Source organism: Alosa alosa, chromosome 19, assembly GCF_017589495.1.
Source record: "Alosa alosa isolate M-15738 ecotype Scorff River chromosome 19, AALO_Geno_1.1, whole genome shotgun sequence".
Classification (NCBI taxonomy): Eukaryota; Metazoa; Chordata; class Actinopteri; order Clupeiformes; family Clupeidae; genus Alosa; species Alosa alosa.
In genome coordinates this window covers 26,760,884-26,773,383 of record NC_063207.1, presented here as the reverse complement: position 1 = coordinate 26,773,383, position 12,500 = coordinate 26,760,884, and the positions used below count along the sequence as shown (strand labels likewise).

General features: G+C 40.7%; 1 protein-coding gene across 1 annotated transcript in view; it reads left to right on the top strand.

The window, feature by feature from the left end:
* The window catches only part of runx3 (RUNX family transcription factor 3), a 58,089-nt gene that overhangs the window by 11,636 nt on the left and 33,953 nt on the right, over positions 1 to 12,500 (top strand). The window contains exons 3-5 of the mRNA XM_048228517.1: positions 9,723 to 9,955; positions 10,966 to 11,122; positions 12,268 to 12,372. Of these exons, the coding sequence (XP_048084474.1) occupies positions 9,723 to 9,955; positions 10,966 to 11,122; positions 12,268 to 12,372 (495 nt within the window). The remainder of the gene's footprint in view (positions 1 to 9,722; positions 9,956 to 10,965; positions 11,123 to 12,267; positions 12,373 to 12,500) is intronic.

Sequence of the window (12,500 nt, the reverse complement as noted above, 5' to 3'; positions counted from 1 at the left end):
CGCTATAGCCCAACGCATTAGCTGCCTAACTGATGTTACACCCCTGCCTATAACCATAGCCATAACTTTGCTTCACATTGACTCATTCATTCTCTTCTGGATAGATCCATGCAGGGGGTGGGATGAGTTGTGCTCAAGTCATAGATCTATGCACACCCCCAGCGGAGGTGTCAATGTGGCAGCACTGTGTGTGTGTGTGTGTGTGTGTGTGTGTGTGTGTGTGTGTGTGTTTGTGAGTGTTTGTGTGTGTGAGCATGGAGTGCTTTTTGTGGCAGTCATGCTGAGTCACTCTGCCATTAAGTGTTTGCACACACACATCAGACAGCACCGCTTCTGTGTGGTGTTTGGGTGGTGATGTGGTAGGCCATGACTTCATAAGCATGCGCCCCAGTCACACAGGCAGCAGGCATGGTGATGTGGTCGCAGATGACCTCATAAAAACGCGCCATGATCAAGCCACAAGCAAAGTCAAAGTCACCATGCAGCGGGCAAATCAAAATGCTCTTGTCGATTTGGCACTCCCCAGAATGTTGACTTTCAAAGACTAAACCCACATCTGTTTTCCTTAAAATTCTCTATTTTTAAAATACCACCCTGGCAAAGAGTTATTCAAAGCATACAACATAAATAGAGTTATGCAATCTGCTGACAATATGCTTTTTCCCATGGATTGATTCAGTTAGACAAATTAAGGCTCTCAAATAAATGTCAAAACCTATAAACGTAACATCTGGCAAATTTATATAAAAAAAGGAAAGAATAAATTGATATTTGATGAAACATGAAATAAATGACAATTCACATATAATTTAAAGGCATGGCCACTCCCCGCTAAACCAAAATGACCTCTAACTCAGAGCATAAGAGAAGCTTCAAAGCCTCTAGTGGTGACTATGGTTTAATTAGCTGCATAAAACCATACTCAACATCAGTGTCTGGAGCCAGCATACAGATCTTTATATCTAGATCACAGTTATGTGATACTGAGCACTCATTTGAAGATCATTAAATCTCATTCATCTAGGGTCTTGAAATGATAAATGATGTGCGCATCCCAATAGCAGTCATGGTTGAGATAATGAAGGTCCAAACGTGTGTGTGTGTGTGTGTGTGTGTGTGTGTGTGTGTGATAGATCCATGCATAGATCTTCGACCTCCCCCATGCATAGATCATAGACTTACGCACAGCCCTAGTAGAGGTATCAATGTGGAGGCACTGTTTGTGAGTGAGTGAGTGAGTGAGTGTGTGTGTGTGTGTGTGTGTGTGCTTTTGTGTGGGGGTGTATATTTGTGTGTGTCTGTGTGTGTACGTGCGTGAGTGTGAGTCAGTCAGTCGGAGGAAGAAGAGTGTCTGTGTGTGGTGAAAGGGAATGGGGTTGGTTACTGTCACTTTGGCAACACCGAGGCCATATTGCAGCGATTACCACTGCGGAAAAATGTTTTTCTGAAACATGCAATTACTATAGATTACAGATTGCGCTCATAGCATCAGAGACACTCGACCAGAGACACAGAGAAAGACACTGTGTATCACTGTGTGTGTGTGTGTGTGTGTGTGTGAGCAGAATGAGTCAGAGGCAGAGATACAGTGTGTTCTTGTGTCTATCTGTGCATGGCCAAAGACTGGAAAAACAGACAGACAGCATACAACCTTCTCTGTAGATGCAGAGTCCCATGCTGTACCATTTTGAATCTCTCTGACTGACGATATGATTGATAACACATATGGAATTAATGAATAATAACATGATAATAAATACTTAATAAATGATTTATATATGGAAAGACATATGCCCCGTAGAGAAGCAAGATCTGTTCTTCATGTTTGAGCATCCCGAGAGTAGACTGATTTATTTCCCATACATGAGAATCTAATCACAGGGGACTCTATTTGATCTGGAAACACTGAGCTCTTTTTGCGTAGCATCAAGCCTCTTTGCACAAACAGTACATCTGCAGCGAGTGTGCCGAGTCCCTTGTGTCCTTTCTGGACAGATTAACACCACATTGGCGCATAATGACTGTCACCATAAGGTGTGTGTTAAGATGTGTGTCGCGGACAGATGAGGTGTGTGTGGGCTGCCGCTGGCAAGACCCCCCACCCCACTCCTGCAGCCCTTGCTCTCAGGCCAGTGTCGGGGCAAGGGTTCTGGTGCTGCCAGCTAAAACCAAGCCACAGGGTCAACCAGACGGAGTTCAAGGGCAAGGTCCTGCTAAACTGGAGGAATGAGAGACAGATGTGTGAGGTGGATGAGGGAACGAGCCGTGTTTGATCTTGTGCCGTGTCAAGAGGGGTTAGGCTGAAGTCCCATAATGGCAGTCAGTAGCGGACCCTTTGGGTTCACCTCACAATTTCAAAAAGCAAGGCAAGGCTGCTGTTTATGGTCAGCCTCTTGAATTCACAAAGGTAAAAATATGAATGAAAAACAAAGCAATAGAAGAAAATAGCAAATATTATTTCATAGACACAACATGCATATATTTGCTTAAAAATTCTGATTTGAGAGCTTGATATTGACAAAATATGTCAACATTTAGTAAAATGTGTGTCTACGTATCTTTTGATGCATAGGCTAGTGGTTAGTCTGAACTGACAAAAATTGCATGTTCACACAAAGCTAAATAAGTAACACCCCCTTCCATTTGAAAGACCATTTTTATGATCAGGCCTCCAGACAGACTCTAGTTCTAGCTGACCTTGACATGAAAAACCACACTCCAGACGTGCTCAACGATAACACATCGGAAGACAGACGGTTGTCAGGACACTGTCTCAAGGCGCTGTGTGCGTGTGTGTCTATGGTCACGTCAGTTTCCCTTTTTGGTCACGTATACAGACGAGACTTACGGATATGAAAGTACAGGCTTCCAAATAATAACCGACCCCCTCTAGAGGACATTAGGTGACTCAGAGAAGGAGAAGGGATGGAGTTCTCATGTACTGTTTAACAAACTGTCTGAGGCTAAAATTGGTAACACCGGTACCAACAGTTTCTTATGCATTAACCTAAGGGTGCCCAATACTGTGTATCTGTGGACCCCTTCACACCAGCCTAAGGGATACAGGTGGATCTGACTGAATTTGGAAGAGTCTCAATTCAGAAAGGATGTAGTCATGAATTGGCAAAGACCTATACCAGATCATTGCGGCATCCTTCATTTTAGTGGCTTCCTTCAGTCTGAATCCATTGGGTACAGTTCGCTGATGTTTTCTAGGACTGGTGTTGCCATGCAGTAGCCAAACTGTCTCCCAAGGCTTTGCTGTCCCAAACCTAATCGATGAGACCCATGCTATTTTTGGCACCTCCTAAAAAAGGTAGTTGGAATGAGTGCAGCCATGTAGAGACACGGCAATATTTCAGCCAGCCACGTGTACTTAGTAATTGTTAGTTTTGGAAAACCTCATTCTCATCCATTGTATAAAATGTGATGTATATGATGTGGATATGGATTCAAAAATAATATAATATTTTTTTGAAACACATATACGCATGTAAAGTCATTTTGAGTGTAGTGTAGGCGACTTGATGAAAATCATGACAAAGAGAATGAATGCATCTGAATGAGGGACATTCACAATTAGTTCAGCAAGGCCTTCAGTCCCAATACTAAAAAACTCTGAGTTACAACAAAATACGCAAAAGTTCTCAAATTAGGCTAGCTTTTTAAATAAAGACACAAAAAGCCTTTATGCAATGTGGTTTGGATTTGGTGTTCTACATCAAACAGGGAACAATGACCACTATATGTAGTCTGTTGAATCAGCTATCAAAGGAAAGAACATTCATGAGGAAAACAACTAAACAAATACAATGAAATAAATAAAAACTCATCCACAATGGCTTCTTTTATGGCATTAGTCCTTAGCCCCCCTGTGTAGAAGACTAGATATTCAATACCTTTCACTGTCACTGATCCCCATCCCCAAAATGTACTTTATAATTCACAAAGTAACCATTCCATCGATGTCTTGATCTGGATAAAGGGATGTCAAATGACACATTCAGACATCCTTTTTCCATTATAAGTTTAAAAATGTTCACTGCAAAGGTTCACTGCAACTACAGTGTGTGGGGAAAACATAATTCCATTTCACATTGGTCTGCCATTCAAAACTCTCATTTCTGCTAAACAGGAAAACCCCCAGCTGAAATAGGAGTCCTCATTTTTTCGGAAGGAATGTGTTCTGTGGGTTCAGCCGCTGCTCCCTCTATAATTTGTAAATGTACATAAATGTGTGACCGCCAAGATGACTAAAGATAGGGATCTTTGTCTTATGTCATCTGTCGCCCTCTTCTCCTCACCCTCACCTCTCTCTCTCTCTCTCTCTCTCTCTTTTACTCTCTCTCTCTCTCTCTCTTTCTCTGACTGTTGGGTAGCTGAGAGTGTGGGAGGGTGCCAGGCTCTGCCACTGTTGGTTATGACCTACAAAGCAGTAGAAGAGTAAAAGGATGAGGTGGCTAGTGTGAATACCAACGCATGGACCCCTTCAGGAGAGTTCCATTATCAGCATCATAGTTGGCCCCACAAGACTTCCTTTTTAACATTCCATATGTTATCTTAATGCAGAGGAAGTAGATTGGGGCCCAAATAGAACGTTCAAGCATTGTTTTTGTTTTTATTGTTGAAAGGGTCTATAGTGAATTTGAAGCGAAACAGGCTATGTTTACAGTCAGTGATTGTGTCAGAAAGAGAGAAAGAGAGAGAGAGAGAGAGAGAATGCCAAAAGTATTCAAAGTACTTCAGAAATCATAAGCTACTCTCTGTATGATTTGACCACTGACTGTGACCAGCCTGAAGATTGCACACCCAGAGTCTGTCATGTCTATACGTCCATCCCTTCCAAATAGCATGTGAATGCTTTGCTTCCATTTTGGAATACATAAGAAGAAATACAACCAAAGTACATGGGGCAGGGCACAGTGCCACAACAGAATAGAATGTGTTGGATTGGAACATTATTATTCACTTAGGTCTGATTTAGGCTATTCTAGTCATCAGTGACAGATATTGTGTCTGAAAGACAGTAGGGCAAAACACTAGTCCATCAAATAACTGCACCTGCTATATCAAACAGCTAAAAACATTGACACACAACATAATGCTCCTGGCAAATGAAGAGACCTCTCCATGACATTTGCCTCTCTGTTGATTGGTAGACAGAAAATAGGGCATGATAATGATGTGTGTTACCCCCTTGTATAGTTGAAACTTGTGGCAGCAGAGAAACTTATTAGTCATATCAAACCTACCAAGAGGTGTTGGTGACAATAGATGGATGCCGAATCTGAGAATTCACTGGTGTTGGTGCAGAATGAAAAATAGGGGTAAAAAGTCCTTTAGCTTTGATGTATTGAATATCACAGAACAAGTCAGGCTGCACATCAGCCTCGCCCGCCCGGATCATTAAAAAACGTTCAAGGCCATGGCGGCCTCTCCACTCCCAGTCTGTGCGACTGAAATTGTAGAAACTGCTGGCTGAAATGCAGGGGTCTAAATATGACAGGGCGCGCAGAGCTGTTCTGCGTGTGGTTAGATATTAATAACAAACAGATGAGCTGAAATATCACCGATGTCGTTGTCCCGGCCTTGCTTTCACTACATCTCAAAAGAGCGGACACTAGCCATTAGACCCACAAAGGACACGTCTCTGCGTGGTCCTACTTTGAAGACTATCAGCAGTTCCAAATGAATTGATCGTTTTAACTCTTCATTCTTTCTAATTATGTATAATGTTTGTATTATTGGTGCGCATCAGATCTGTAATTCATTCGGTGAAGAATACATTATATGTAGAACATTGAAAACTAAAATGAAATATATCTTGCATCCGCTGTCCATGTCGTTTTCTAACTAAAAATATAGGTGAGATGAAAAATGTATGTATATACACTTTTGTGTAACACTTTTATTTCATTTTTCTTCTAAGCAGAATTTCTGTCTGGGTTTCAGACTCAGAGCAGTTTGGAAATGAATGACTGAATTGGCATCCTGTTCATAATTGATATATTTCTTACGATCATTGGATATATTTTTAAAACATGGAACGTTTTGATCTACAGCTGACTTAATTCTTCTGTGTTTCATTCCATACTTAAATATATACTATAAACCCATGCGACTTTCCCTCGGTCGTCGCGTCCTTGGCATGCGTAAAAGGGTAATCTTCTCATCCCATATCCCCGCCACTGACTCCGCAAGCCTTTGGCGTCGACCGTGCCCTGCATCAGAGTAATGAAGAAAACTAAACCTAAAACCTAAAACCCCAAGCCCTCCCTTCCTCTCTCTCTCTCTCTTCCCACAACGCCCACGCCTATCTATAGCACACAAACAGGCACAGCACCGCGACACACAATCATAAAAACACATAAGAGCACACGCACACAAATACACACTTACACACGCACTCATTTACACATTTGCCCCATGTCTGAGGGATCAGCAGTACATGTGCATCAGTTTGGCTGACAACGACTTTAGCTCTTATACTGAGCCAAAGTTTGATAAAAAAAAAATAAAATAATAATAATAATTCATAATATCTGAGAAATCCATTGTATCGTATCTAGGCTACATATTTTTATTGAATTATTCAGAATAGCACCTGGCCACAAGAGGGTAAAAATGAAGATGCTAACACAGCATAGGTCATTAGCTTTCTGGTTTGATTAGAGGAATATATTTTTGCAAGCAGAAGTAGCGTACATTTTGCAGATAATGTTTTTTTGTACATTTGTTTCGATCATAGCTAGACAAGAATAATTTGCCTCTAAATCATAATTGTTTATATTTGCCTACAAAAAGCAAAAATACTTTCATACACTTAAAATATGAACTTCTACATCATTTCAACCATCCAGTGCATTATCTTCCCATTTAAATAAAAACAATGTCAAGTCAAGTCCTCATTTAGCACGGGACATGCGGAACCTGGTTTAGCATAATGGAATTTAGATTAGCCTAGTTAAATAAACATATATGCATGCTATTCTTATTTTTGTCTTTTATTTCTTGCATTGATTTGCATTGATTGGTCTGAGTGGATATTCCTAATCTGCAAAATCACGTCATAAACAGCAATAACTTCTCTTCCATGGCTCAATTGATACGGACCAAAAACTCACGATTATATAACTATGTGTTTTCTTGTCTTGTGCACTATCGATATGTGCGAGAAAAAAAAACATTTAATACGTTTTCCTATATAGTCTATGTGCAATATGATGATGATGCACTCTTAATAAGCTATTTCCATTCCCAAATTCCCCTCTTTCTAACTGAGCTGCATCTTAACAACATTTAACTCTTCTCACCCTCGCGCTCTCTCTTATCATCAAACACCCTCGCTTTTCTCCGTCCTCCTCGGTCTCATCCAGCATCCTTACTTGAACCATGCTCTAGTTTTAAACGACAAACGCGCCAACTAGCGGTGAAATGTTTGAACTGCTTAGGTAGGTGGCGGAGAAGGGTGTGTTCCTTGGAATTGGTATTAAGCTTAATAATTGGTGTTACAGACAAGGTGTGATTACAGGACTAATTTTACTATACAACTAGGTAATAGCCTATCTTTCATACTGTTATTTAATTCAAGGTTTGCCATCACTTACTCGCATTCATCACTAATCGATTGCCACCGATAGACAAGACAATTAAATATGTTTCTCGTTTCTGCGTTTAGGATTGTCGACGGCATATTTCTGTTCATGAAATTTCTCTTAAATGTAGGCCCTAAGTTATAGGCCATAACGTTATGTATTAATTTCTTAATTTTATAGTGATATTTTATTGATAATAATAGATTGGCATGTGCTGATGTGAATCATTGCTTTGATTAGGCAAAACACCATGTTAATGACATTTATATATCGACAATAAGAGTATTATAAAATCCCTCGCACTGTGGTTTCACTATTGAGTTTAAAACATGAAATAATTCTCAAAACATCAAAGCACCCTATAATTTAAATTCAAACCGAAAGAAAATGTCATTAATTTAATGTCAAAGAATAGGAAATTCGCAAATAGACCAAATTAAATGTTTTATTTTCCTATTTATTTTCCTTATTAGCCTATAAAGATAATGCTCTCACGGGGTTGGTCTGATTTACTTTAATATAAAATCTCTCATCCATGACATAGGTAGGGTGCATCTGCAACGGTGTCCGAAATGCATCCTACGTCCTAACTGGATTGCAAGCAGACCTAGTTTCTGTCGTTGAGACTGATATACAACAACCTTTCACAGAGGGCCATTTGTAAGACAGTTGGGCTGAATATTTAAGACAAAATCTAGAAAACAATAGTAGGCTAGGCCAATGTAGGCTATTCTATTGGAATCTCGATCAAATGGGCCTGCTGAGAAGCCCCAGCCATTATGCTATTATTTAGTAAAAGAACATAGATCAAAGAAGAACCGAGAATTGCTCCTCTGACACGCTATAGTCACAATCGAATTTCCACACAAACGAAGTTAAAAGGTCAATCAACAACTGAAAGACAGTTCTGGAAAATCAAAGTCAGATACAGAAAAACTGACAAATAAAAACGAATATTAATAATTCATACTTCATACAACCGGCCAGGGATACTTTGGAAAGCTTTCGCTTTTCTGTCTAAATCGGAGAGTTTGATTGGTCTAATGATAGCCCAGCCCAGTCGATTCATTGGTGGAAGTCGTCGCCACACTCCCAACCACTAAACACTAAAGTGACTTGAGTAAATAATCTCTCAGCACTCCTCTCTGACACACGACTGAATCTACAGCGCGCACTCAGTCTTGGGACCTCCTCAGGGGGACGTCGCATCTATTAGGCTACACGTTTTTAAGATTGTTTTTCTGTATTTTTCAGAAAATATCAAACTTCATAGCACATCTCGGAACTTATAGTTACGTCCAACTGGTCGGCAACTTTAAGGATACTCGCATCTAAGACGGAAGAGCACAAATTACTATTTCCAAGAGGACCTTTACTGAAACCGCTTTGTTTTGACGTGGACGTCAACACGTTAAACGTCGTCTGAAACTCAACAAACATCTTTCTTTTTGAATTGAATCTAGACGACCCTAAACACCCAAGTGCCTCGGAAATCTTAAAGCTTCGGACTTTGTAATATCTGGAAGCTTCAATAGCATCAGAAGTGGTATATTGGGCAAAACCAACCTGGACATTCACGGTGTTACTTTGAACGCAGCCTACATTGTAAACACTTTACGATACTCTCACCTACTTTTACGTGGCCTCCCTTGGACATTCATAGCACAATCTTAAGTGTTTTTGCCTCCCTTGTTAAGACTGAAATAACTGTACCTTCATTGACTTAAACAGCCAGTTGTTCCACGTACATACAGCCACAGGCGATGAGGCAATTGGCGGCGAGAGCATTGGCATTTGCATGGGTAACTCAAAAGTAAACCGCTACAAACAAGAGGAGAGGCTTGGAACAGCGAGCTCTTACTTTCTCTGAAGCCAGAGCGAAACAAGGCAACTGGCACAGTATTGAATCAGCAACCAAGCAAACTGCCCCGTGTCTCACAGAAGGCTTACGGACTTTGAATAGGTTATAGTCGAGGCTCTGCCCACGGGTCTTCGTCACTTCATTGGACATTGTAGATCCTCAGAGTCCCCGGAGAGGAAGGACAAGAACCATCCTTTAAAAGTTAAAAGTAGACTTAGTCTGTGTGGTGTCATTCACCAAAGGTGTTGTGATGCATATTCCCGTAGACCCAACAACTACCAGACGGTTCACGCCGCCATCGACGTCGTTCCCTTGCAAGATAGACAACGGCAGCATGGGCACCCCGGGACCGCTGAGGACCAGACCAGAGGCGCGGTCTGTTGTGGACGTTTTAGCGGACCACGCCGGTGAGCTTGTTCGGACGGACAGCCCAAACTTTCTGTGCTCCGTACTCCCCTCACATTGGAGATGCAACAAAACCCTACCTGTGGCTTTCAAGGTGAGCAATATTTTTTATGACATATTTAGTTAAAGAATACTTAACGTGGCAAATGACTATCCAACAATATTAAAATGTAGGCTACAGTTTTACCATTTTGAAAACTGTCTTTGACACAGATTCTATCATACTAACAATTGTGTTTACACTACTGTTGAAACTTTGGATTGCGTAAAAAGTAAAAAAAAAAGATGCATCTTAGCCTGCTTTGTACAGAAATCCGTCTAATAATACTGTAGCCTACAGAATATTCATCATTAAATAACTCTGCAGAAACCTGGCAGAATTCTACAGATCACCTCAGGAGAAAAAAAAACAAAACAAAAACGTTTCATTTCTCACATAAATTTGTAGCTCACATGATGGGTAGGCTATGTCATATTGAAGATGAATAATACATGTACAAAATTATTATTATTATTATTATTATTAGGCTTTTATTAGATATTTGGAAAAAAACATTATTTGAACACTTTTTAAAGGCGTGTGGTCAGGGTATAGACACCTTGTGGCATATCAGTCATCATGCTTGAGATTTTGAAATGCAGTAATTTTCAAGATCTGTGTAGATCTTGGAATATAACCATTTTATTTAATTAGGCTACAGTGCATTAAATTATTTGAGTTTTATCCATATTTCCCCAAGCACACAGTATAGCTAAATAAATGCTGGCTGCCTTTAATACCATAGCAATATGCAGCGTAGGCGTGTTAACCAATTACATGAGGTTAATAGGCCTTATTTTACGTTCTCGGTATTAAGAGGTTGTCTTTTTTTTTTTTTTCTTATTTTTTTAAACAAATCTTTATTTTTTATTTTTTTTTAGATGGCTTATGTTGCATTGCTGCATCTGCATATGTTGCATCTAATATAGTCAATATTTAAGAAGTTTTAATAAAACTTACAAATCAAGTCAACCCTGATGGTGAGCATATGATGTGGTTTTTACGGTCTGTGGTGTTTGGTTCATTGTACGCATGCTGTCCCTGACTGTGGCATATCTTCGAAGGTGGTCGCCCTTGGTGATGTTCCTGATGGAACTTTGGTCACCGTGATGGCTGGGAACGACGAAAATTATTCGGCGGAGCTGAGGAACGCGTCTGCGGTGATGAAGAACCAGGTGGCCAGATTCAACGACCTGCGGTTTGTGGGCAGGAGCGGCCGTGGTGAGTTCATTAAAGAAAAAAAATGGTTGCGCAGTCATGGGTACCCTCATCTCTGTAACCAAACGTGTATGATTGCGCCTCATAATTCTGCTTCTGAAATAATCACTGTCAGGTGAATCCAAAACGGGAATTTATCGTGATATATTTCGGTCATTTCCACTGCCACCAAAAAAGTTGTCTCTGTTATCAAGCATTTCAGTGGATGATTTTTGTAATAATTGCAAGGGTAGGAGGTATAGTAGCCTATGTAATGGCATGGGCTATGAAATGAAAGCTAATTCATTTCAGCCATTTCCGGATGTAATTTTGTGCAGTCACTTCAGGATTAAAGAAACAAATAGCCTGCCCTGAGGCTCAGTATTAATTCAGACTTTTGGTTTGCCTGTTTACACACCTTTTTTTAGAAAAAAGAAAAAAAAATACATCTCGCATAGCTTACATTCTTGCCCAACCTTGTCCCGTTCCTCTCTTTTCCTCTTGGCTTGGCTCCTGCCCGCTCACATTTTTCCTGTAAATGTTACACTTTAAATAGTTGCAGACTGATGAATGGAAAACGCTCCGGTCTGCGAATTAAGAGCACCTTTCATTTCTGCAGTCAATTACTCCACCCCGAGACGCTCATTTCCCACACATAGCCTACAATCTCTTTGAAGGAGATTTATTTATCTCTCTTCAAATGGCGACTGGAGTGGGAAGAGGAATGCGACTGGATGCGAGTGGCAGTCCGTGTCCCTCCGTGTTGCGATGTGCACAGAAGGCTGGCTGCGCGTACTAGCAGCTTGAGTTTAACAGCAGACCGTCCAGCCACTCTGGCAGTCCGGAATACAATGCCGCGAGAAGATTTTGTTGACACATTTTGCCTGTCCATCTAAGCTCTGCGCGGTCTGTCAATATAGGCTACATAAACTAATAGCAACGATTATGCCCCTTTTCATTTTTATTCAGCATATTTTCTTCCAAAGCACTGGCAAGAGTGTCGAATAAAGTTTAACATGTTAATGTCTTCAGCATTAATATGATTGTTCACAGATTGTTTTTCCTTAAACCAGTATGCTACTTACACAGTTATTCTGACACTGCCGTGTTAGGCTCATGTCATAGTCTCCAGAACACATACTGACTTCTTCTCTATCTCTCTCACTTAGGAAAGAGCTTCACCCTTACCATCACAGTTTTCACTGGACCACCTCAGGTAGCAACCTACCACCGTGCAATCAAAGTGACAGTGGACGGCCCACGGGAACCTCGACGTGAGTAACCTCAGTCTCTTTTATGTCGTCTCCAAACCACTCTGAGCATGGTTTAATAGCCTGTACAGTAGGTGTGCCCAAAGAGAGTTAAACATCCATGCTGTGGTTTCTCCGCTTATCACAAACAG